The sequence below is a fragment of the Gracilinanus agilis genome, chromosome 4 (genome assembly GCF_016433145.1).
Source record: "Gracilinanus agilis isolate LMUSP501 chromosome 4, AgileGrace, whole genome shotgun sequence".
Classification (NCBI taxonomy): Eukaryota; Metazoa; Chordata; class Mammalia; order Didelphimorphia; family Didelphidae; genus Gracilinanus; species Gracilinanus agilis.
This window is the reverse complement of record NC_058133.1, coordinates 188985157-189006491: the sequence shown is the minus strand read 5'-3', so window position 1 is coordinate 189006491 and position 21335 is coordinate 188985157. Positions and strand designations below refer to the sequence as shown.

The 21335-nt window shown below is 43.3% G+C and overlaps 3 protein-coding genes across 3 annotated transcripts; 1 reads left to right on the top strand and 2 right to left on the bottom strand.

The window, feature by feature from the left end:
* Nucleotides 1-482: 482 nt before the first annotated feature.
* LOC123244248 (cytochrome c oxidase assembly factor 3 homolog, mitochondrial) lies at nucleotides 483-2503 on the bottom strand. Its single transcript, XM_044672600.1, has 2 exons — nucleotides 2187-2503; nucleotides 483-1031 (listed from the first exon to the last, which is right to left on the bottom strand). Exons 1-2 carry the CDS (start codon nucleotides 2398-2400, stop codon nucleotides 928-930), a joined length of 318 nt encoding a protein of 105 aa, XP_044528535.1. The 5' UTR covers nucleotides 2401-2503; the 3' UTR covers nucleotides 483-927.
* Nucleotides 2504-2613: 110 nt separating this feature from the next.
* On the top strand, nucleotides 2614-7833 carry CNTD1 (cyclin N-terminal domain containing 1). The gene is made up of 7 exons (XM_044672599.1): nucleotides 2614-2930; nucleotides 4271-4346; nucleotides 4605-4779; nucleotides 5370-5532; nucleotides 6197-6341; nucleotides 6966-7062; nucleotides 7586-7833. The coding sequence occupies exons 1-7, from the start codon at nucleotides 2759-2761 to the stop codon at nucleotides 7754-7756; spliced, it is 999 nt and encodes a 332-aa protein (XP_044528534.1). The 5' UTR covers nucleotides 2614-2758; the 3' UTR covers nucleotides 7757-7833.
* Nucleotides 7834-8290: 457 nt separating this feature from the next.
* Nucleotides 8291-19028, bottom strand: BECN1 (beclin 1). Its single transcript, XM_044676980.1, has 12 exons — nucleotides 18915-19028; nucleotides 18550-18678; nucleotides 17974-18041; nucleotides 16429-16487; nucleotides 15689-15779; nucleotides 15420-15556; nucleotides 15050-15244; nucleotides 11361-11507; nucleotides 10893-11042; nucleotides 10567-10627; nucleotides 9884-10026; nucleotides 8291-9132 (listed from the first exon to the last, which is right to left on the bottom strand). The coding sequence occupies exons 2-12, from the start codon at nucleotides 18674-18676 to the stop codon at nucleotides 8964-8966; spliced, it is 1347 nt and encodes a 448-aa protein (XP_044532915.1). The 5' UTR covers nucleotides 18677-18678; nucleotides 18915-19028; the 3' UTR covers nucleotides 8291-8963.
* Between the last annotated feature and the right edge of the window lie 2307 nt (nucleotides 19029-21335).

Sequence of the window (21335 nt, the reverse complement as noted above, 5' to 3'; positions counted from 1 at the left end):
TGAGGCAGGGGGGGATTAAAAGATCTCCTCTCACAATGGGGAGCAGAGGTAGAGGACACCCAGTCTCTTGGCTTTATGCCATCAGCAGCTTAAAGTAATCTCAAGGTCAATGATCAACTCCACCAATCTAACCTCTCCTCCAGACCCCACCCTGGGCCTGCACAGGCAAGCTCTGAAAGCATGAGGGCTGGATGACCCCCATTCACCCCTCTATCCAGGGGTGGGTAAAGGCTATTGTGAGGGCCCCAGGCAGTGGAGGGAAACTGGAGATGAGAGCATGAGTGTGTTTGTGCATGAAGGATGGCTTGGCATCACACAGCCCAATGATTCCCGTGATCCTTTCCTGCTAATCAAGTGGAAAGATCGCAGGAAAAGCCATTCTAGTTAAACATTCACATTTCCTTAGGGCAACACAATCACTGTAGCCAGTAGAGCTTTCCACTCTCCCACTCCACCCCTGATCCTCCACAGATTCACATGGCTCTAGAACAGATGATTCGATTTATTGTGAATCAGCCCTCAACTTGACCACCTTTCATGGCATATCAAGTTCCAACAAATAGAAGGGGTACCATACTTGCACCCCCAACAATGACTTTAAATCTTGGGTCAGAAGTAGCTATGAAGACATGAATAAGGTGCTACTCAAAAAAATGGGGACAACCTAGATATGCCTCCTCTCAATTGGGACAAAGGCTCAATTTTTTTTTGGGGGGGTAGTGGGGCATTCTCATTAAATTGGCTGGATACACAATTCCCAAAGTAGAGGGAAACTCCACAATGAAACAACACCCCCCAGTCAGGATAGTCAAAACACTCCTTATCCCATAGGAATCTTTTTCTTGGAAGGGAGGGGAAATGTGGAGGCATCCATCCTCATTTTGAAGAAGTTCCATCCAGGATGATGTTTGAGCACCCATTTGGAGTTTAGGAGCTGTTGTCCCCAGCAATTTTCACTCTAGCAGCTTTGGCTTTATCTTCCAAATCATCCAGAAACCGCTCCTGGGCCACTGAGTAGAATGTATAGCCATCTGGGGGTCATGGGCTCAGGAAAACCATGAGGAAATCAAAGCATGCCCCTCCTTAAATTTCTTTCCTTCAGCCTGTTCCAACCCCACCTCCCAGAAGTCTATACTTTTTGCCTCCTTCATGTGGTTCCAGTCACCATTCTGGAAACTCCCACTATCCACCCTCCCCACCACAATGACCCCTAATACCTATACAAGTTCAATGTTTCTGTTCTCTGCCTGTATTCCAATAGCAGCTCTTTTCCACTGAGGAAACATGACCTAGTAGAGAGAGAGTAGCCTCTAATTCAGGAAGAACTGGGTTCAAGGCCAGACAGCATACACACTGGCTCAGTATGGACAATACACTCAGTTCAGTAAACTGAGAGGAAGCACTGCATAGCCACCCTCAGAGCCAGGAAGATATGGGTTCAAGTCCTACTTCTCAAAGTCACACCCTCTGTCAGACTATAAGTTGGGATGTGCTGACCTGCATTTGTAGAGAGTTTACCCATTAGGGAGTTTCCTAGACCACTGAAACCTGAAGTCCAGCACCCATAGCTATGTATTCTCATTGTGTTGAGTGTAGAATGCTAAATCTAGGGGTTGGAAAATCCAGATCTGACATGACTTCAGGTCTCCCTAAGAACAGGGTATTTAAAATCTGTCTCAGATACTTACTAGACTAAGACCTATAGCAACAATTTAACCTCTGTGTGCTTCAGTTTCCTCATCTGTATAGTGGGGATAATAATAGTACCTATCTCTCAGGGTTGTTGTGAAGATCAAATGGGATATTTGTAATTTATAAAAAGTCCTTAGCACAGTGCTCAGATTAAGTTTGGAGCTATATAAATATTGGCTATTAACAATAAAATAGGTAATAATTTTTAAGTATTTTTAGACATGGCTATGTTACTGATTTGCACTGTGACCTTGAGCAAGTCACATCCTCTCACTAGGCATCCGTTTTCCTCCTGCAAAATTTAAGTTTTTTTCTGCCTTTAAAGCCCAGGACTTCCAACTCTCTCCTCCTCCTCTCCTTCCTCTTCCCTTTCCCCCTCCCTGTGCTACCATTCTGCACCACCACCCCCATCCCTATTCATCCCCCTCATTTCCCCCCCACCAGCTTTGTTTGTCCCCCCGCCCTCCTCCCCTGCCTCCGTGACCCATGGATACAAATGGCCACCACCAGGGCCCCGATGCTCAGGCCGGTCAGGATGTTCCGGCCCCGCCGCTGCGGAAGCGTTTTCTGCCACTGGGCAAGCTCCACCTGCCTCATGAAGTGCAGCTGGGCCGGGCTCAGTTTTTCTCGAGCCGGGTCAATGCGCTGCGCCGCTGGAGCTTTCCCGGCCTCAGACCCCATGCCTCCCCCAGGGCCTACAGCCGCCATGCCACTCCTCGACCTCCTCGGGGACGGGGTCAGAGCTCCTGCGCACGCCGGGATCGCCCGTAGCTCCGCGATCGCCCGTAGCTCCGCGATCGCCCGTAGCTCCGCGATCGCCGCCGCTAAGAATTCTGGTACATGTAGTCTCGTCGGTCTTTCCTTCGGAAGACTCGGAGGCGCGAGGCGGAGGATGGGCAGAGTGTTGTGGGAACGCCCTTTGATTGGCTGAAGCTTCCGCACTGCTCGTGAGTTCTGCCGTTGAGACGGAAAAGCGGTTGGGGGCACGAGGCTTCGCTCAGAAGGCGAAGTTACTGAAGAAAAGAGATAGTCTTACGTTGTTAGAGGGTCCTAGAGGCAGCTGACTATGGCTGGGGCCGTAGGGTCCAGGGGGTCGGCCTTCCTCGGAGACTTTAAATTTGGCGCTGTGGACACGCAGACGATCGAAGACGCCCTGCTCCACCTGGCTCAGGAGAATGAGAGGGCGATGCGAGAAGCTCGGGGACAGACGGGCAGCTTCAGGGAGACCCGGATCGTGGGTGTGGGCCCAGGACCCAGAGGGGATAGGGTCTGTTGGGCACCCGGGGCACTTTAAGGCCCCATCCCTCCAGTATCCTCGTCCACTAGGAGTTCAGTTCCAACCCCCAGTAAATGAGTTCAGTAAATTCAGGCTCCAAAGCAGACAAACAAATGACCCTAGCATTTTATTTTTGGCTTAAATTAGTTAGACCTGATTCTGAATTGCCGAAGTCCAGTCAAGTCAAGGATCATTTATTAAGTGCCTACATTATATGGCAGTCCCTATGCTAAGCAATGAGGATACAGGCAAAAATGAATTCCACTTTAATTTTAATTCTCCACTTTGTAGAGCCATGTGGGTGGTGGGGGTGGGGCTCTCTGGGTACCTGCAAGGATATTTTACACAGGTTTATCTATGTGCAACATGGGTCAAGTGGGTTGTGGGCCAGCCTTCTATTTCCCACAGCACATATCCAAAAGAAGCTTAAGTTTCAGTGAAGAAAGGGGTTTGGCTGTCTCTACAGCTCTCTCCACACATACTTGACCATCTGCAGTGCCCTGCTGATAGTGTTTTGTGTAAAACCCAGGGGTCTTGGAAAGCTCCACGGTTGAGAACTGAGATTTACCCTGGTTCCCACCCTGTAATGGAATTGGCAAAGCCAAACAATTCCAACTGAGACTGTACTTTCAAAGGGAAATATTGGAGGCAGTTAAGGCTTGTCCTTCCCACCTGCCTCCTTCAAAATCTGCCTATTTAACAATACAATTCTAAACAAAACAAAACAAAAACTTGATGTTCCAGAGTGGTGGCAGGGTCAGAAAAGAAATTAAGCCAACATAGTCCCATTTAACAGACCAGAGGAATCGTGCTCACTATTAGTTGCATGGTATTAAGCTATGCATGGGAAATCTCCAGAGGAAAGTTGCTTAGCAAAATAGTGCCATCAAGATTAAAATTCCAGGAAGATGTTTTTATGTTTCATAGTAAACTTTATAAGTTAGTATTTTTCATCTATTTGAGAATTTCCCATGAGCAGGTATTTAGGGTGCTAGAAGTAGTAGGGGTCTTAATGTGTTTTGATACTAGGAAAGATCTCTTATCTGTTGAACCCTACAGGATTAAGAGTCATGAAGGAGCTTGGTAAACCCTTGTTCTTGGCACCCAATCAAACTTCCCTTTTTGTCTCTGGTTAGCTTATTGGCAGCAAAAGAAATTAGGCTCAGCTTTAGTTATTCCAGTCTCATCTTTCTCACCTCCTGACCTTTTTTCTTGGGTCTCATCGTGGTTTTTACACATCAAGAGGTCAGGGTGGTTAGGATTGCATCTTGTGATTCTGGCTTTTCTTTTCTATTTTGGCAGAGTTCATTTTTCTCCTGTCTGAACAATGGTGCCTGGAAAAATCCGTGAGCTACCAGGCAGTAGAAATCCTAGAAAGGTAAAGTCCTGGGCATGAGGCCTTTGCAAATAAGTAGCTCTCAGATTAATGTCTCACTCTTGTTGAAATGGTACCAGTCGCCTCTTACCTTGGCGTTGCTCTTGATCGCCTTTACTTGCAAGTGTAACCAAGTCTTGAGTTGATACCGGAGAGGCTAAGATGTAGCAGAGTTTGAAGAACAAATGCTCCCTCTGGTATGTGTCGAAGTCCCAATTGTTTACTCTAGATTTTACTCCTTCCCTCCCCCCACTCCTGTAGGTTCATGGTTAAGCAGGCAGAAAGCATCTGCAGCCAAGCAGCACCTGTGGTGAGAGGTAGTGAGAAAGCAGAGGCCTGGAGCTGGAGGGCCCGGAAAGAACAGCTCTGCAATACATTTGTCCTTCGACTTGTGTCATGTGTTCAGCTGGCAAGCAAACTTTCCTTCCACTACAAAGTAAGGAGCTGATCCTATTCTTTCCACCTTCACAATGATACACTCAAAATTTTGACCTTTTGTGGACAACCAGATGTTATAAATAAAATAGGTTATCCACAGGGCAGTTCTAAGAGACCTACTCTTGGGCTGGATGATTTTACTCATGTGGAAACTCCAGAGTGCAATTACACTTCCTAAGCACTCCTAACCACACAGTAGTTTTAACCTTGCAATCTTGTTCTCAGAGCACGATAGCTGGATTAATGCCACCACTATATAGATATATAGGTCACCTTTCCTCCTCTTTGATCTCAAGAGCAGTTTGCATAAGATGCCTGAATAGTCAACATACTGTATTATTAAGGGTGAGATTTATAAAGGGAAAAATATCCTTACTGGTTTGGGAGTTAGATCTGAGTTCAAATCCCATTTCTGTTACTACCTATAAGAAATTCAGTTTTCTCATCTATAAAATAAGGTTTTCTAGCTCTAAATCAATGATCCTATGCTTTTGTTTCACATTCCAATCCCACAATGCTTGTGACAAAAATCCTAAATTATTAAATAGAGAATACTTTTCTCTGCCTTCTCTCCTTTTCTTTATTCAGATAGTCAGCAATGTTACAGTCCTGAATTTCCTTCAGGCCCTGGGGTACCTTTATACTAAAGAAGAACTACTGGAGTCAGAACTTGCCATTTTGAAGTCTTTAAACTTCCAAATCAATCTACCTACTCCTCTGGCATATGTGGAAATGCTCCTGGAAGTTTTAGGTATCTTATTCAAAAGATAACTCAGTGGAAATTAGGCAAGGACAGTAGCCATGTAAGGCCAAGTGTAGCTTGAGACTGTTCTACTAGAGGCAGTCAATGTGCCCAGACACTCTGGGCAGCCTGACAAAGGAGAGAACAGTAGCAGTAGCTTGAGCTGCTCTGCCTAGTGGATTTGGCAGCCTGGGGGGGGGCTGGAGACATACTTGGCCAGCTTTGAAGACATTCTATTTTCTGGAAGGATGTAGAGAAATCTCTATAGCAAGCTTCTCTTTGGAATCAATAGGTACCTCCTCAGCATGTTTTCCTCTTTAAAGAGGGAAAGGATGGGAGAGGGAGGAGCAAAGTAAAGCTTTGTTGTTGTTATTTGTGTTTGTGCATTGAGGGTCTTTTCTCCTTCAAGTTTTACCTTTGAAATTGACCATGAGTTAATCAGATATTCATTCTACTGAGCCAGCCCTACAGCAGAATCTAGTCACTAGGAAGAATGTTAGCCTAATAACTACATGCCGTAGTCATGTGCAGAAGGTGGTCCACTCAATGTGACCTGACTTTCTTCAAATGAACTACCTTTAGTTTATTGAGGAATCTGACCACATCCTTGGTCAATTGTTTGCTTTGAGAAAGGGCCAAACGTAAAGACTTCACTCCTTTATGCCCCATTCAGGGTATAATGGCTGTTTGGTCTCCGCCAAACAGCTTCATGGAACCTGCTTAACATTGCTTGACTTGGTCTATCTCCTGCATGAGCCTATCTATGAGAGCCTGCTGAGGGTATCATTTGAGAACTCCACACCCATGGAGCAGCAGGGGTAAGGTACTTCCTACATAAGTACTGGGACTAATGTTCGGACAAGGACCTGGGGAGAGAATCTGACCAACTAGTTTGTCCCTTCACTTTGGTACAGATGATTGTCATGTTCATAAACTTGTAATATATGAACTTGCTGCTTATCATTTTAACATGGCAAGTTCAATCCAACCAAAACCTAGGACTTAAGATTTTAAAATAAATTCAAGTTATTAACATTTTTCCCTCCCATTATTGATTCTTGATAATCGTTTGGGACTCTTGGACTGTTTTCAGAAACAAGAAACAGACAAAACAAGCCAGTCATGAGGCTGCAGCTTTGACAAAAAGTGACTGATTACTGTAAAGGCAGATTGAGAGAAAGCCCCACAATTATGTTGTTAGGATAACAGATGGGAACACAAAAGGCCAGTAAATCAAACACACATGAATGAGGCTCCTGTTTTATCCTAGTTGGGAGGGGGTTGACTCCAGGACAGCCAGCTGGTGCTACCATTCCTTTCCATATCAGAGCACTCAACATAATCAAATAAGATACATATATACATTTTCATGACCCAAGGACTTGGGGAAAGAAGGTTCCCCCCCATAATTACAAAACTGAATTGTGATTTCAATTGCTCAGGGGAAAATTTGTATCCGTGAAAGAAGACTTCATGCTTTTGGCAGTTGGGATCATTGCAGCCAGTGCTTTCATCCAGAACCAGGAATGGTGGGGCCAGGTATGCACTGCTTAAGTGACATCAGTACTGTACCAAGATTCATTTAATAAAAAACATTTCCCAGTCAAAGGGAAAGGGCAGGTTTAACTTTACCAGAAACAAGTGCCAAAGTTGAGAACTAGAGACCAGTGTGCCAAGATGGGCATTAAAAGCAAGAGTTAGGTTGCTGATTAAGGCATTTTCAACTTTTTAACAAAGCATAATTGAAAATGTTTTTCAAATGAGGTATGTCCCCTAGTCTGGCCAACTCAGTTGACGAGTTTGCCTCTAAAATGGGAAGAATTTCAAGTAGGCAACATGCCCCTCCCTCTTCCTAAATCTCTACTTCATACTGAAAAGTGTACACTGAAAGAGCTGTTCTCATAGCCTGGCTCTGAAACATTTTAATCTGGATCCAATTTTCCTGATAGTCAAAGATTTAGTTCACATTTGATTTCAGAAGCTGTCAAAAAAAAATGCACATTTGTGCAATGTATCTGTCAAGATAATTTAGAACACTAGCTGCTTGTATTTCTTCCTGAAGGTAGTGGAGCACTTACATAGCATCACTGGCATTGCCACTGAGGGCATTGCTGAGTTTTCATATGCAATCCTGATGCATGGGGTAGGAGCCAGCACCCCAGTTCGACAGCAACCTGGCCTGTACCACCTGGCAGCCAGACCACTGAGGGCTGCTGCCACTTGCAACATGTGAAGCTGACTGTGAGTTTCCAGATTATCAGACTCCAGGTCATGAATTGTGCCACACCCCCTCTCCCTCCCAATCTGTTCAATCTTAAATAACCCCGTACAGAAAGAAGCTTATAGTATCTAAGGTCTTTCCATTTTCTGTTTGATGCTTTTCAGAGAAAGGGTTAAAGGTGGATATGTTTTGTTCTTTGCAGCCTCAGTAAAATAAAAGGAGGAATGCTGGCTGGAATGTTTGGTTTTACAATATAAGCATGATTTCCTCTTTAAATGTGATTTTTTTTTTTGATAAAAAGATAGTTAAGAAAAAAAAAAACCAAACCTAGGTGACCTTGACCTGGCATGGTATAACATTTCTTTTGTTCTAAATGTCCTAGTCCAAGGACATTCTCATTCAAGGATGGGATCTTGGCCCACTCCTTTGAAATGAGCAAACATACTGGCTCTTCCAGAACTGGCTATTTTCAGTCTATTTTAACTAAAGAAACAAACAAGTTTCTTGACATGTCTCAACCTTTTTTACATATGTACATAAATTTGATTTTTCCAGAATACAAAGTATTTTATTATAGAAGGGTTTTTTGTTTTACAACCAGCGCACTTCTGTACAGTAACAGACTGCAACAAATCTTTATTGCAAATAATTACATATCTTCATAATGCTCCAAACAGTAGCAACGTCTGTTTTATGTCTCTTATTTCTGCCATTTCTGTTGGCACAGAGCAGACAGGCAATAAGCACTAGACTTGAGAAAGTGTTACATTTCAAGCTTCTGATCACATCATGTGGCCTTCAGGCAAAGCTTATGTGACATTTTCCCATGTTATCTTTACCTGATGTTTTACACATTTCACTCTTAGAGATGAAGTGTTTATTTAAAAAAAAAACCATATTGAATATGCATAAAGTTAGGAGAGAGAAAACTACATATAACTCAGACTTTTAAAAAAGGCAGCCTTTTCTATTTTCAAGAAGAGTATAAAGTTGTGAGATGGGCTGGTGGAGTTATATATGTAATGTTACTGCTCTGAACACTACTTGCAATAGAATGTTATTCTTTTAAAATAAAGTGGCTTTGTGGATTTTCTTTTTTGGTACTGTAAACATGTACTGTTTAATATTAAATGAACTTAATTTATAACATTTCTGCAAACAAAACATGTTCTAGAGCCATTAAGGCAAGATTCCCTCACCCTCATAGAGAAAAAAGAAGTCATTTGTTATAAAATTGTGAGGACACCCAAGCAAGTCCCCACTTCAGATTTGTCAGCATAAACTTGAGTGCCTTTGTCCACTGCTCCTCGGAGTTGAACTGGGTTTTGATGGAATAGGAGCCGCCACTGCCTCCTGTGTCTTCAATCTTACCTTTCTCCACATCCATCCTGTAGCGGAGATACATCAGAGTTCATTAGTAACTGAAAATCAAGTCAGCTCAGGCAAACAGGCAGGGCCATGATCATGGGACCATTCACGTCATTTTCCCCAATAAAGCACTCTTGCCCGGGAAGGGTGGTATACTTTGGATTTGCTCGAAAGCCAAATATCATGCTGGCTGTCACAAGAGCCCTATTGTCACTGCTGAGTGCACAGACAGAACACAGAAACAGCTGAAAAGATGGGAACAGGAGTGGGGTGGAGTTGGGAGTGAGTGTTAAGAATGTCCATCATTGGTCTCTTAATAGGAAAAGAAACGCTTTGTCTCTGTGGCTGGGAAAAGACAACTCTGCTCCACTGATGTAATAAATCTCCTACCTGTTAACTAAGGGCCATGCCAACATTTGATCAAAATGCTTATTTCCAGGAGCTTCTGGAAAAACCCTCTTGAAAACAGAGAAGCTAGAACTCTATGCCAAAATAATCCCCAAACCCATCTAGTATAACACACATTCCTTCTCTAGGGACTGGGGATCACATCCTGTTCCATTCGTAGGATCAAGGGACTTGAGTGGAAGATTCAGGGAGAGTAATACTCGAGTCCCTGACCACCAAAGCCACAAGATCTGGCACCATTTTCCTGTTCTCAGACCTTCCAAGGCCTTGACACTATATGGGCTATTTGGGACTATGAACCCTTTCCAAGTCTGCTCAGTCTGGTGTCACTGCAGCCTCCCCCTAGGCTAGAAGCACACTAACCTGTAAGGTAGACAGAAACGTGTTTCGCCCTTCTCCACTTCTTCTTTGAACTGCTGCACACAATCCAGGAAAGCCACCATTGCATGGTCAAACTTGTTGTCCCAGAAAAACCGCAAACCCCCAGAACAGTATAATGGCAGCTCCTGCTCAAAAAGAAAAGCAAAAATATAAAAAAAAAAAGCACATGGCATCAAAGCATACCAAATGGCCTCACTCTTGCTGAGTTTTTAATTCATGCTCTATCCGAATCCTTTTGAAAATAGGCAACCAAACTCGGCTGTTCTCTTTTGCTCAGTTGTAGAGCAGCTATGTCACGTTGGGGCAAAGCCTGACTTCTCTTAGTCTGATTTCTCCATTTAGAAAATGGGAATGAGAAAGATCTAATAGATTCCTTCCCCGTGCCAATTTATATGACCCTCTCCAGCTATTCATCTATGCATCCCAAATAGATAAAACCTTAGGAACTCCCATTCCAAGTTTTCTAACAGATTTGGAAAATATTTAGTTTTCCCTTTAGGGCCAAAGGAATTGGGTTCTAACTGCATCTTGGATATACACATTTTAGAGATCATTTCAGGCTGCAACAGAAGCTGATGTGCAATATTAGAACTAAATTCAATTGTCTCATTAAAAAGTATGAGGATTATTCTATACTGCAATTGAACTGGAGATAACCGGAGTACCTTGGATTTGTCTGTGAGGGACTCCAAATATGAATGATTTCCATAAGGAACAAGGCGATACCTATAAAAAGATAAAGAAGTAGATATGAGGCTATTCATAAGAATACTATTTTCTAATAAAGGTGAAGCCAAATATTTTATCAATTGGATTCAATGGATTCAATAGCCCCTTTTATGAACAAAATCCTTTACAGAATGGAAACAGCAAAGGAGATGTAGTCCTCACCCAGAGGAAAATCTCAATCTGCTGGATAGAGCAGAGTGCTACCGAAAATGTATTGCCAATCTAATGCAGAAACAAGATATAAAAAAGTTGATCCTCCTACCTCTGAAATTTCAGGCCCATTTTATTGGCTAGGGCATGGAGCAGCAACACTGTCTGCCCCCATGCAGCGTTGATCTCATTCCATTCCACAGGGACACTAGGAAGCCTCCCCAGTCTAAAGTTATTAATTGTGCCAAACTGTCCACTGTGCCTGTGGTGGAAAGCAGGAAACAAAGGGGGGAGGGGGGAAGAACTCTGTGATCACAGTGGGCATTTACCATAACTTTAAGGAAATACTGAGGTGAGAAAGGGGTAAGACTCAGTACCAGGTGACAAGACAAATGGGTTTGTAGGTGACTAGAACACTCAGCCTAATAGTTTCTTTTTCCTTGCAGTATTGGCTAATTTTGTACCCTAGAATTATAACTTAAGTTCATGCTAACCTCATCCTTATTCTTTAGTGGTCAGTACCTAAAATCCAGATGTGTATTATCCCCCCACCCTCTTCCCATCTTGCAGTCCATATTACCAGATGTGGAATGTTGCATTAAAAACATTTGTTTTCTTCAGCTTGTCCAGTTGGATCTGGGCATAACGCATCTGGTTGTCCACACTCTTTAGCTCATCATCTAGTTCCAACTGTTGTCGTTTAAACTCACTGTATTCCCTTTGGTATCTGTGAGTAATTAAGGCAAATGTTAAGAGCTGTGACTTGTGGCCAGCACTATCAATCTTATCCCAGCCCAATGACTTGTTTTGGCTCTGATGTTTATGGAGCCTTCTGAATTTGATGTAGATTCAAACAGGGCACAACATTGGGCCCCATCTCTTTTTTCCAGCAAAGGGAGGAAAAGAATGTCTAATTCCATCTGCTTGAGGCTGGATGTATGAGAAAAAGGTCCTTCAAAAAAGGAGTGGGGTGGGATGAGGGGGAGAAACACCACAGCTAAATGCCAGAGTGCGTAGAGTCCCAGGGCCTGGAGTCGGGACCTGGGCTCAAATCTGGCCTGAGACACTTCTAAGCTATGTGACCCTGGGCATGTCACTGAACCATGATCACCTAATCCTTGCAACTCTTCTGACTTAGAATGGATACTAAGGGGGTAGCTAGGTAGCTCAGTGGATTGAGAGCCAGGCCTAGGGACAGGAGGTACTGGGTTTAAATCTGACCTCAGACAGCTGTGTAGACCCTGAACAAGTTACCTAACTCCATTTGCCTAGCCCTTGCCCTTCTATCTTGAGTTGTTATTAAGACAGAAATTAAAGGCTTAAAAAAAAGAGTTGCTGGAGATTTCCTCTAAAACTGTGTAGGATATATACTTCCTGGATTGGTTCATTTGACTTGTCCCTCTGAGCTCTTAAGATATTTATACTATTCTAAATATGAATTTGCTAGTCTATAAAATCTCAAGCTTCCTTAAAAGCTCAGCTTAGCTTCCACCTTTTATGGGAAACTTATCCTGATCCAATTACTAGTCTCCTTCCTCCCCCAGTTACTTTGTATTTAATTTTCTATACACAGGGTATATAGCTATTTTAAAATTTAAGTTATTATAGTTTAAAATTATACTAACAATTTAGGGACAGCCAGATGTCCTACAGATTTGTGGTAGCAAACCTGCCCCTCTACACATGTCCCTGAGGACACTTCTCACATTACCTGTCCCTCTAAAAGGTTCATCATCACTAAAGGTATTCTCCTCTAGAACACAAGGTAAATTCATTGAAGGCAAGGACTGTTTTTAATTTCTGTATTCCCAGTGCCTAGACCCCTGATGGCAAACCTAAGACACAAGTGTCAGCACTGACACGTATAGCCATTTCTGATGACACTCGGCCGCATATAGACTATGGAGCTGCATGCCGAGTTATGCTATTTTTTTCTCAAAGTGACACACCACCCGAGTTATGCTTGGTTTTTTGGAGAATTTTGACACACCAAGCTCAAAAGGTTGCCCATCACTGGCCTAGACCATAGTTAAGGTGCCATGAGCCAAGGGCAAAAAGCAGTTGGCCCCAGCTCTATAAATGCCCCCAAGTGACAAAACAAGTTGGCTCAGATTGGAGCAGGGACTTGGGAAGGTGGGAGGTGAAGGGTAGCCCTGAAAACTGTATCCTGTTATCTTACTCAGAGAGCTAGAGAGCAATCACCATCCTAGTTAATAGAGCTGAGAGAGTTTACCGATATCATCAAGCAAGATCATCAAATAGCCTTCCCTAATCTCTGGCTTGGCTATGGCCAAGTCAGGTCAGAGTTAGTGAGAGGGTGAAGAACCTCCAGTTTCTACCAAATCTAGCAGTCTCCAGACCTTGAGCAATAGCCTAGATTATTAGCCTAAATAAGTAGCAATAGGGTTCCTAAATCCTCAATCCCATCCCCTTGTTTCCTAACCCCATTAATAGATTTAAATACAGTGTTTACCATCAAGTACCTTTCCTGAGTGGTGATTATACCAAAGCCCTTGGGAAGGGGAGATCAATACGGAAGTCAGATTATACCGTTATCCAATAACTAATCAATAGCCCTCATCAACAACTATTCCAACCTCGGGTTGGGACCTAGTGAGGTTAACTATACACACAACCTCTCAAGGGTTCCCTACCTGGGCAAACTGTTAGAAAGGGTAGCTGACAAGCTTATTCAACCAAGCCTGTCAGGGAAGAGAGGCATAGATTATACTCACAATAACTGCATAGAAGCCTGTGAGAGGAGAGTGTGCTTCTCCCTCACCAACTACAACTAGCTTAGGCCTGGTCATACAATCCCTCCTCCATTTATACTATCATTTCTCTAAAATCCTCATTTTATATTTATATTTATAAAATTTATATTTATAAAATCCATTATAACATGGTAGAACTTACTAATCCCTTTTAGAATTTTATACATCTCCCCAGCTAAAATATAAGCACCAAGAGGGTACAGTTGTTTTCCCCATGAGACTGAAAGCTTTTCCAGCAGAGTAGTGAATTAACAAGAATGGGCACTGTTATGAATCACAGAATTGTAAGCCAAGAAGGGGCTTTTAGTGATCAAACAGAACAGTGTTAGTTCGAGTACCCAGAGAGCAAATTCAAGTTGTCTGTATACCTGTTACCCCTAGAGAGCTGAGGGGAAGTGCTTGCTTTGGGCTGCTGGACAGAGGGGTGGGGCGTGCAAAAAAAATGTCCTCAGGCACTGGAAAGAGGGGGAACTGAGCAGCTCCCCTGCTAAGGCTGATATAGAGCATCCCTTGTATAATGGTGAAAGAGCTGGGTCTGAAATTAGAACACCTGGATTTGAGTTCTCAGCTGCCACCTACTAGCAAAGTCAACAAAGTCGAAGTCTTTTTATCCTCAGTTTCCTCATTGGTAAAATGGGGATGATGGTATTTATATGCCTTAAAGTTGTAAGGATAAAATGATAATGTACTGTTATATACAGATAATGAAACTGAAGTCTGTGAGGTTAAATATTCAATGAGGGATTAGCTAGATAGTAGAGTGGATAAAGGGCCAGGCCTGGAATTGGGGAAACTTGGGTTCAACTCTGGCCTCAGGCAGTTCCTAACTGTGTGACCCATGGCAAGTCACTTAATATCAATTAACCTCTTCCATCAAGGAATCAACACTTAGTATTAATTCTAAGAAGGTAAGGGGTTTTTGTTTTTAAATATTCAGTGACTGCTTATTGCCTCTAAGATAAAATACAGGCTTCTATGCCTAGCATAAAAGTCCTTCACAATCTGGCTCCAATCACTCTAACCAGACATATTAATCCCTTTCTTGTTTTCTGTGTTCTAGTCAAATTGAACCATTAGCTATTTCCTGAACTTAATCCATCTCCTGTCTCTGTTCCTTTGCATATTCTAAGCCCCCATTCCTCATTAGCTTCTCTCAAGGCTCAATTCAAGCTCCAACCTCCCAACAAACCTTTTCTGATGACCTTGACATGTTGACCTGCTCCTAACAAAAACTAAAGCAGGGACTGTTTGGGTTTTGCCTTTGTATTCTGAGTGCCTGAGGAGGCAGTGTCATGATGGAGAGAGTATCTGGCCTGAACTCAGGAAGTCCAGACTTCAAATTCCAACTGTAACATTTCCTAACTACTGTAAAACCCTGGGCAATCACTTATTTGTGCCTCAGAGAACTGTCCAGGGCACATTCAGGCTATAGCCACTAATTCTCTTTTGGCCTGGAAGGCAGGGGGAATGATGCCCTGAGAGATGAATCACTTACTGAGCTTCCTCCAGATCTAGCCGCTCAGTCTCTGCCTGGACTTTCTCAAGATCTTCTGCCACAATTTTCCGGTTTTTTTCTACATCTTCCAGTTCCTGGATCAGCCTTTCTTCCTCAAGTGCCAGCTCCTTTAACTCCATCTTTAACTTCTCCTCATCATCTTCATTCATTTGCTCCAAGATCTCCAAACAGCGTCTGCCAAAGACACTCTATTTAAACTGAGGGAACCTGTCATTCACATTACAGTATTGTAGTTAAACTCAAGAAAAATCCATAAGGGATTAATCTGGGGTCCCAACTTCCAAAGAGCAGCAGCAGTTGCCTGGCTCTGATCTAGAGTCTCATTGCTCAAGTTCTCACAGGAACTCACTTGTAGTTCTGACATTCATTTTCTGTGATGTTGAGCTGGGTGTCCAGCTGATCCAACAGAGTATCTGTACATTCCTCACACAAAGGGTGATCCACATCTGTCTGACCTGACATGATATCAAAAAGGTCTCCAGTGACCTGAGGAATAAGAAGAAATGAGTGACCTATGAAGTTTACTATGAGGAGTCAGTGAGAGTCATCCTCACACTGACTACTGACTGCATACTCCTCCACCAGCTCAGACCATACCCCCTCGATGGGCAGACTTGCCTTCAGTCTTCGGCTGAGATTCTCCATGGTACCTCCATCGGATGCCTCCCCAATCAGAGTGAAGCTGTTGGCACTTTCCGTGGACATCATCCTATAGACAGTCCCCCACCCACCAGCCACATGAGGGAGCAGAGAGATTCCCCCTCTACCTCCTAAAGCACCAGTGGCAAGACTCTTAGGCAGCAAAGCCATAGAAACTCTTAAGGGCCAAATCTATTTCCCCAACTCTTTGCTGACTCTAGGTCTCTTCAAAGCCACTCTGATCTCTTCTCTTGGGACTATATAGACTAGTCTTATTGAACTAAGGAAAGAACAACCATGGTATCAACTTGAGACATGCCACAGAAACTTTGGTAAGTGTGGTGGCCAAAGAGGAGCACTGCCTAATTATACCCCCTCCAAAAACCCCAACTTCATCAATAGCAATATGAAGATAACCATTTCCAGATTTCTTTTCCTGTTCCCTCCTCTACAGTGAAATGGATCAACTTGTCCCAGTGCTTAATACTCCCAAGCATTATTTGATCTGCCCTCCCCACCCTAAAAGCTGCCACATGGAAAGCCCTTCTTAGGTTCAATCCATAATTATAATGGGGGAAGGGAGACAGGACACCATGGCCTTATTGGAGGGATCATATGGCTGTCCATTGCCATCTGATCCTAAGACCTTACATAGAGAGAGCACCACTCTAATTTTACGTGCCTCTAGTATGGAACAGGGGCTGAGGCATAATAGGCACCTGGCTGGGGGGATGTATCTGCGGGAGACACCATCCTGCCGAGTTTCAGCAAATGGCTCCTGGAAATGAGAGGGGACAGTGTTAAGATACCAGTAGACTATGGTACCAGTTTGTGTCCCAAACAATAGCCCTGCTCTCCTAAAAGATGACTGTCCTAAACCAAATATTTCAGGAAAGCTTCAGTCACTATACTGTATTCTTTACTCCCTCCTCTCTGGCCACATCCATTATAACTTCAGCAAGGTTAATTGCCACTATCCTCATTTTCTTCACCCTCTTCCAATTTCTGAAATCAAGAACCATAAATCAACTTGGCTATTGTTCCTAGATTGGGAGATCTATTTCCCAACAGCCCATTTTCATCATCCCAGTAACTTTCCAGACCAAAGTGTTCCTTCCCCTAACCCACTCATCCACCATTCCCTTTAAGTGTAAGGTCAACCTCATTAGAATATAAGTTCTTTGAGGACAGGAGCTAGGTTTGCTTTTGTAGATACATCCCCAGCACTTGGCAGAGTGTGCCCAAGACTGGTATGTAGTAGGAAAATGTGTATATAGTCAACCTTTAATTAACTGCACTAATGATAGATTTTTTTTAAAAATCCTATTTGGCTTTGAATGTCTTTATTCCAAAGGTTTATCTGTTTTTATCCCCCAGAAAAAGGAATAAATTTATCTAATAGGTCTGACATAGTGTGTGTTTGCATATTGAGGACATAAAGCAGTGTAATATAGTAGAAAGTTGCGTTTCAAGATAAGACCTGAGTTTAAGTCTTGCTTCTGACACACTGGCAACATGGATTTGGGCAAGCCACTTAATCTATATTGGTAAAAGGGAGTTTCCTTACATGGCAGTTCCCTACACCAGTGAAACCATAGTTGATGAAGACTGCCCAGAATTGGGCTAGCAAGACTAAGCTAGACTATGATTAAAAATAGCATAGTAAGCCATAAAATAGATTAATTCATGTTTATAACCAAAACCTGTTCACACATTAATACAGGGGGCAGCTAGGTGGCTCAGTGGATTGAGATCAAGGTCTAGAGATAAGAAGTCCTCAGTTCAAATCTGGCCTCAGATACTTCCTAGCTGTGTGATCCTGGGCAATTCAATTAACCCCCAGTGCCTAGCCCTTATCGCTTTTTTGCCTTGGAACCAACACACAATATTAATTCTAAGACAGAAGATAAGGGTTTTTAAAAAAAAATAATGTAGTGTGATTTCAATTTGTGTTAGAAAACACCAATATTCACATAACAATCTTCTCTGAATTGTCACTATGGCTTCAAAGAAGCCCTCCTTCCCAGATCTCAGTTACTTGAGGTCCCTTGAATTGTCTTCCATTTCTCTGTAGTAACCATGGAGGCTGGGATGCATTTCTGATCATGTTTCAGAAATACCTTAAGCAGTATATTTCTCACACAATGGATGCCTCTCATGAAAGGAATCTGGGTGGGTATGAGGGGATACTACATCTAAGCAGATGCTCTGAATATTATTCTCAGTCTGGATTCTACCCTCTGGAAAAGTATAAACCCTATTACCTCTCCTGAGTTAGTCTCTTCTTCCTGGGTTTCTCCAGGCTTTGTCTGAGTTGTGGTGAGTAGTGGAGCTAAGGGAGAAGAAAATACTTCAGTCACTGAAAATGTTCTGCTTCTCCAGCTGCTAAAATATATGATAGCTTTGCATCCTCTCCCCACAAATTTTCCTTAAAATACTATTTATATTTGGTGGAACTGTTTTGTTTCACTCTACATAGCTGTCCCCTCTCTCAAAACAAATAATTTTAGGCCACTGTAATTTTTTCCCCTTACTTTCATCCCAATGGACTCCTACTTTTAACCCTTCTCTAAATCACTGTTAAAGCTCTGAATCTCCACTTTATCCCCAATATAGCAGAAGTGTAGTAAGGAAGTGCCCTTTTTTGGTTGGAAAAACCCTGTCGAATTCCAGAACTTCAGAAAGGGGCCTCAGCCATCCTAACCCAATCTTATCATTTGATGAAAACAAAAACCCTCAAGCAAAATGACTTGTCCAAGGGTCTTTGTAGTTTGTGATCAGTCATTGTCTACCTCTCTGGTACAATGGCCCTCCCCCCTAACCCCAAGGATGGGGCAGACCTGTGAGCTCCCGGATGGTGACCTGGTCTAGGATCTTGAAGGACGTGTCCAGTTTCAGGGGCTGGCTGCAGCGCTGGCAAACGAAGCTCACCTGCATGGTGCTGCTCGAAGATTTCGATCCCTCCATCCCTGCAGGGATCCGGCTATCGATCAGTGTGGACCACAGGCCCCTGGGGCATTTCTCTGGCTTAAGACTCTCACTCCAGCCCTCCACCCTGGGGTCCCCGGGGGCCTCCAGTCCCAGGACCTAGGAGCCCATCTTGGTCGGACTGTGGGAGTAGGGACTGGGGGGGGGGGGTCCGGGCCAGCCTCGTCCCTGAGGTCAGGGCCTCAGTCCTGGACCGCCACTTTCTCCTCCTCCTCACCTCTGCGTTTCAGAGTCCGCTGCCCAGGCCACGTCGAGTCGGGCCTACCGCGGGGGTGCCGTCACACTACGGGCTCTCTCCAGCAGCCCAGTCTCCCCGATCCCCATCGCCCACAACCCCAATCTCAGTCTACTCCCACTTCCCGGTCCACTAGGAGGGACTTCCGCCCTCCAAAGGATATGACGGAGGACGCTAAAATGCAACTTCCATCCACCAATACCAGGCATCGGATCTTTCTTCCCAAAAGAGAAGCGCTACAGCGGCCTCCAGAGCCCGTCTTGAGAAGCGCAGTTCTGCGCATGGAATAGCCCAAGAGAGAGCACAGGTGCGGGAGGGAACCGCATTGAAGCAACTGCAGCTTCTTGAACTCCCAGGCCCTTCTCAGGACTCTCGAATTTAACTAAAACCAAATTCCTTTAGACTTTCCTATGGTGTCAGAGTTGTTTCTCTTTTGAGGTCAGTTTGCTAAAATTGGAGTCGCAAAATCTGAATTGGAATCTTGGCCATGCCACTCATGACCTGCATGACCTTGGGCAAGTTAGGACTTTTCTGGACCTATTTAATTATCTACAAAAGGAAAAGGTCTTTAAGGGCCTTTATAGAACTAAAATCATGACCCTGAGAGAACTGAAAAATATAAATATTAACTTTTCAACGGCTGGTGCTTTCCAAAAATATGCAATAGATTACTTGGGGCAGTAGAAAACTCTCATTACTGGAAGTGTTCAAGTTGAGTCTGAGTCAATTCAAGATCATTGAAGGGTAATTCCTGTTTACATGTGGATTGGACTAGATCAGTGATGGGATGGGCAAACTTTTTAAGAGGGGGCCAAAGGAAAGGAAATGCTCATCTGTCAGTCTGTTTCAATGGCAACTCGTTTGAAGTTTCATTGTACTGTATCCTACTCATTGTATTCGTCAGATTAGGAATAATGTCTTTTGGCCAGATAGAACATTTCAGCCCCCCCCCCCCATCTGGCCTGAGGGCTGTAGTTTGCCCATCGCTGGACTAGATGATTCCAGTGGTGCATTTCAATTCAGATTCTATGATCTAAAACTCCATCTGACAAGAGAGGCTTGAGTTACTGAGAGTAAGTGGAACATAAAAGGGATCCACAGTGCTGGTACTTGAAGTGCAATGGTCTTTAATTTCCTTTTAGGAGAGGTTCCTCATGAAAGCCTTCCTACACTTTTTCTCTCAGCCACACACTCCCTTATCTGGGTGACACTGGTCTCCTTGCCAATCAACAAATACACTTATCTCTCTGCTCCAGGCATTTTCTCTGACTGGAAAGCTCTTTCCTCATCTCTGGCTTCCTTTGTCCCAACTAAAATTCCATTTTTTACAGTGAGACTTTCTCAACTTCTCTTAATTCTAGTACCTTCTTTCTCAATCATTGTACATATTTGTTTGCTTGTTGTATTCCCTATCAGACTGAGAAGTTTGTGAGGGCAGGGACTGTCTTTTATCTCTTTTTGTATCCCTAGTGCTTAGAACAGTGGCTGGCACATGGTAAGAGTGTAATAAATGTTTATTGACTAGACTAACAAGCACCCAGAAAAGAGTATCATATAAGATATAAAAGAATGCTGGACTTAAGAGTCAGAAAAAGAAAAACTAGGTTCACATCCTCTTGTGACAGCCTAGACAATGAATTTCTCCTTTCTAAGACTTTTTATATTCTTAAAACGGGATAATCATAGTATCTATTTCATGGAGTTGAGAATCAACTACATAAAGCATTTTGCAAACTTCAGATTACTGTAAAATAAAGCTATAATTTTTCACACATTTCCTCTTACTAATTTTGAATAGTAAAAGCTAACATCTTGGTGTAAGCAGTTGAATTTGAACCCCAGGTCTTCCCTTACTCCAGAGTCAGCACTACAAGAAAAGAAGTAGCTCGGGTTGTAGAATACTATGCCAGACTTCTCTACCCATTACTCAGGGAACTGTAAAAACCATTCACAAATCAGGACTCATTATTTATGCAAAATCCTCTTCTGACACAGGGTTTTTTCACGTGCAAACCAAAGTGCTTGCGATACAATATTTAGATAAGACCCTTTTCCTCATAGATTACAGTCAAGTGGGGGGGGGGCGAGGATTAAGACCCAAATATCACTGTAATAAATATCACAAGAGTTGTATTTTAGAGTTACAAAACAAAGTGCGGATGGGGAAAGCCCAAAGAGAATGACGTGTGGCAAGACTTCACTGTGCACGATACTAAACTAGAGAAGAGTGCAGTTTCTGGTTTGGGCTACAGTTTCTAAACCAGGTTCTAGCATTTGTGTAAGTAACCTTGCTCCATCGACTTTCCGTTTCTGGGCCTGTTTTCTCATCTTTAAAAGGAGATTGGTCGAGATGATCTCAAGTTTTCTTTGAAATCTGACCCTTTGAATCTAATGATGAGTCCG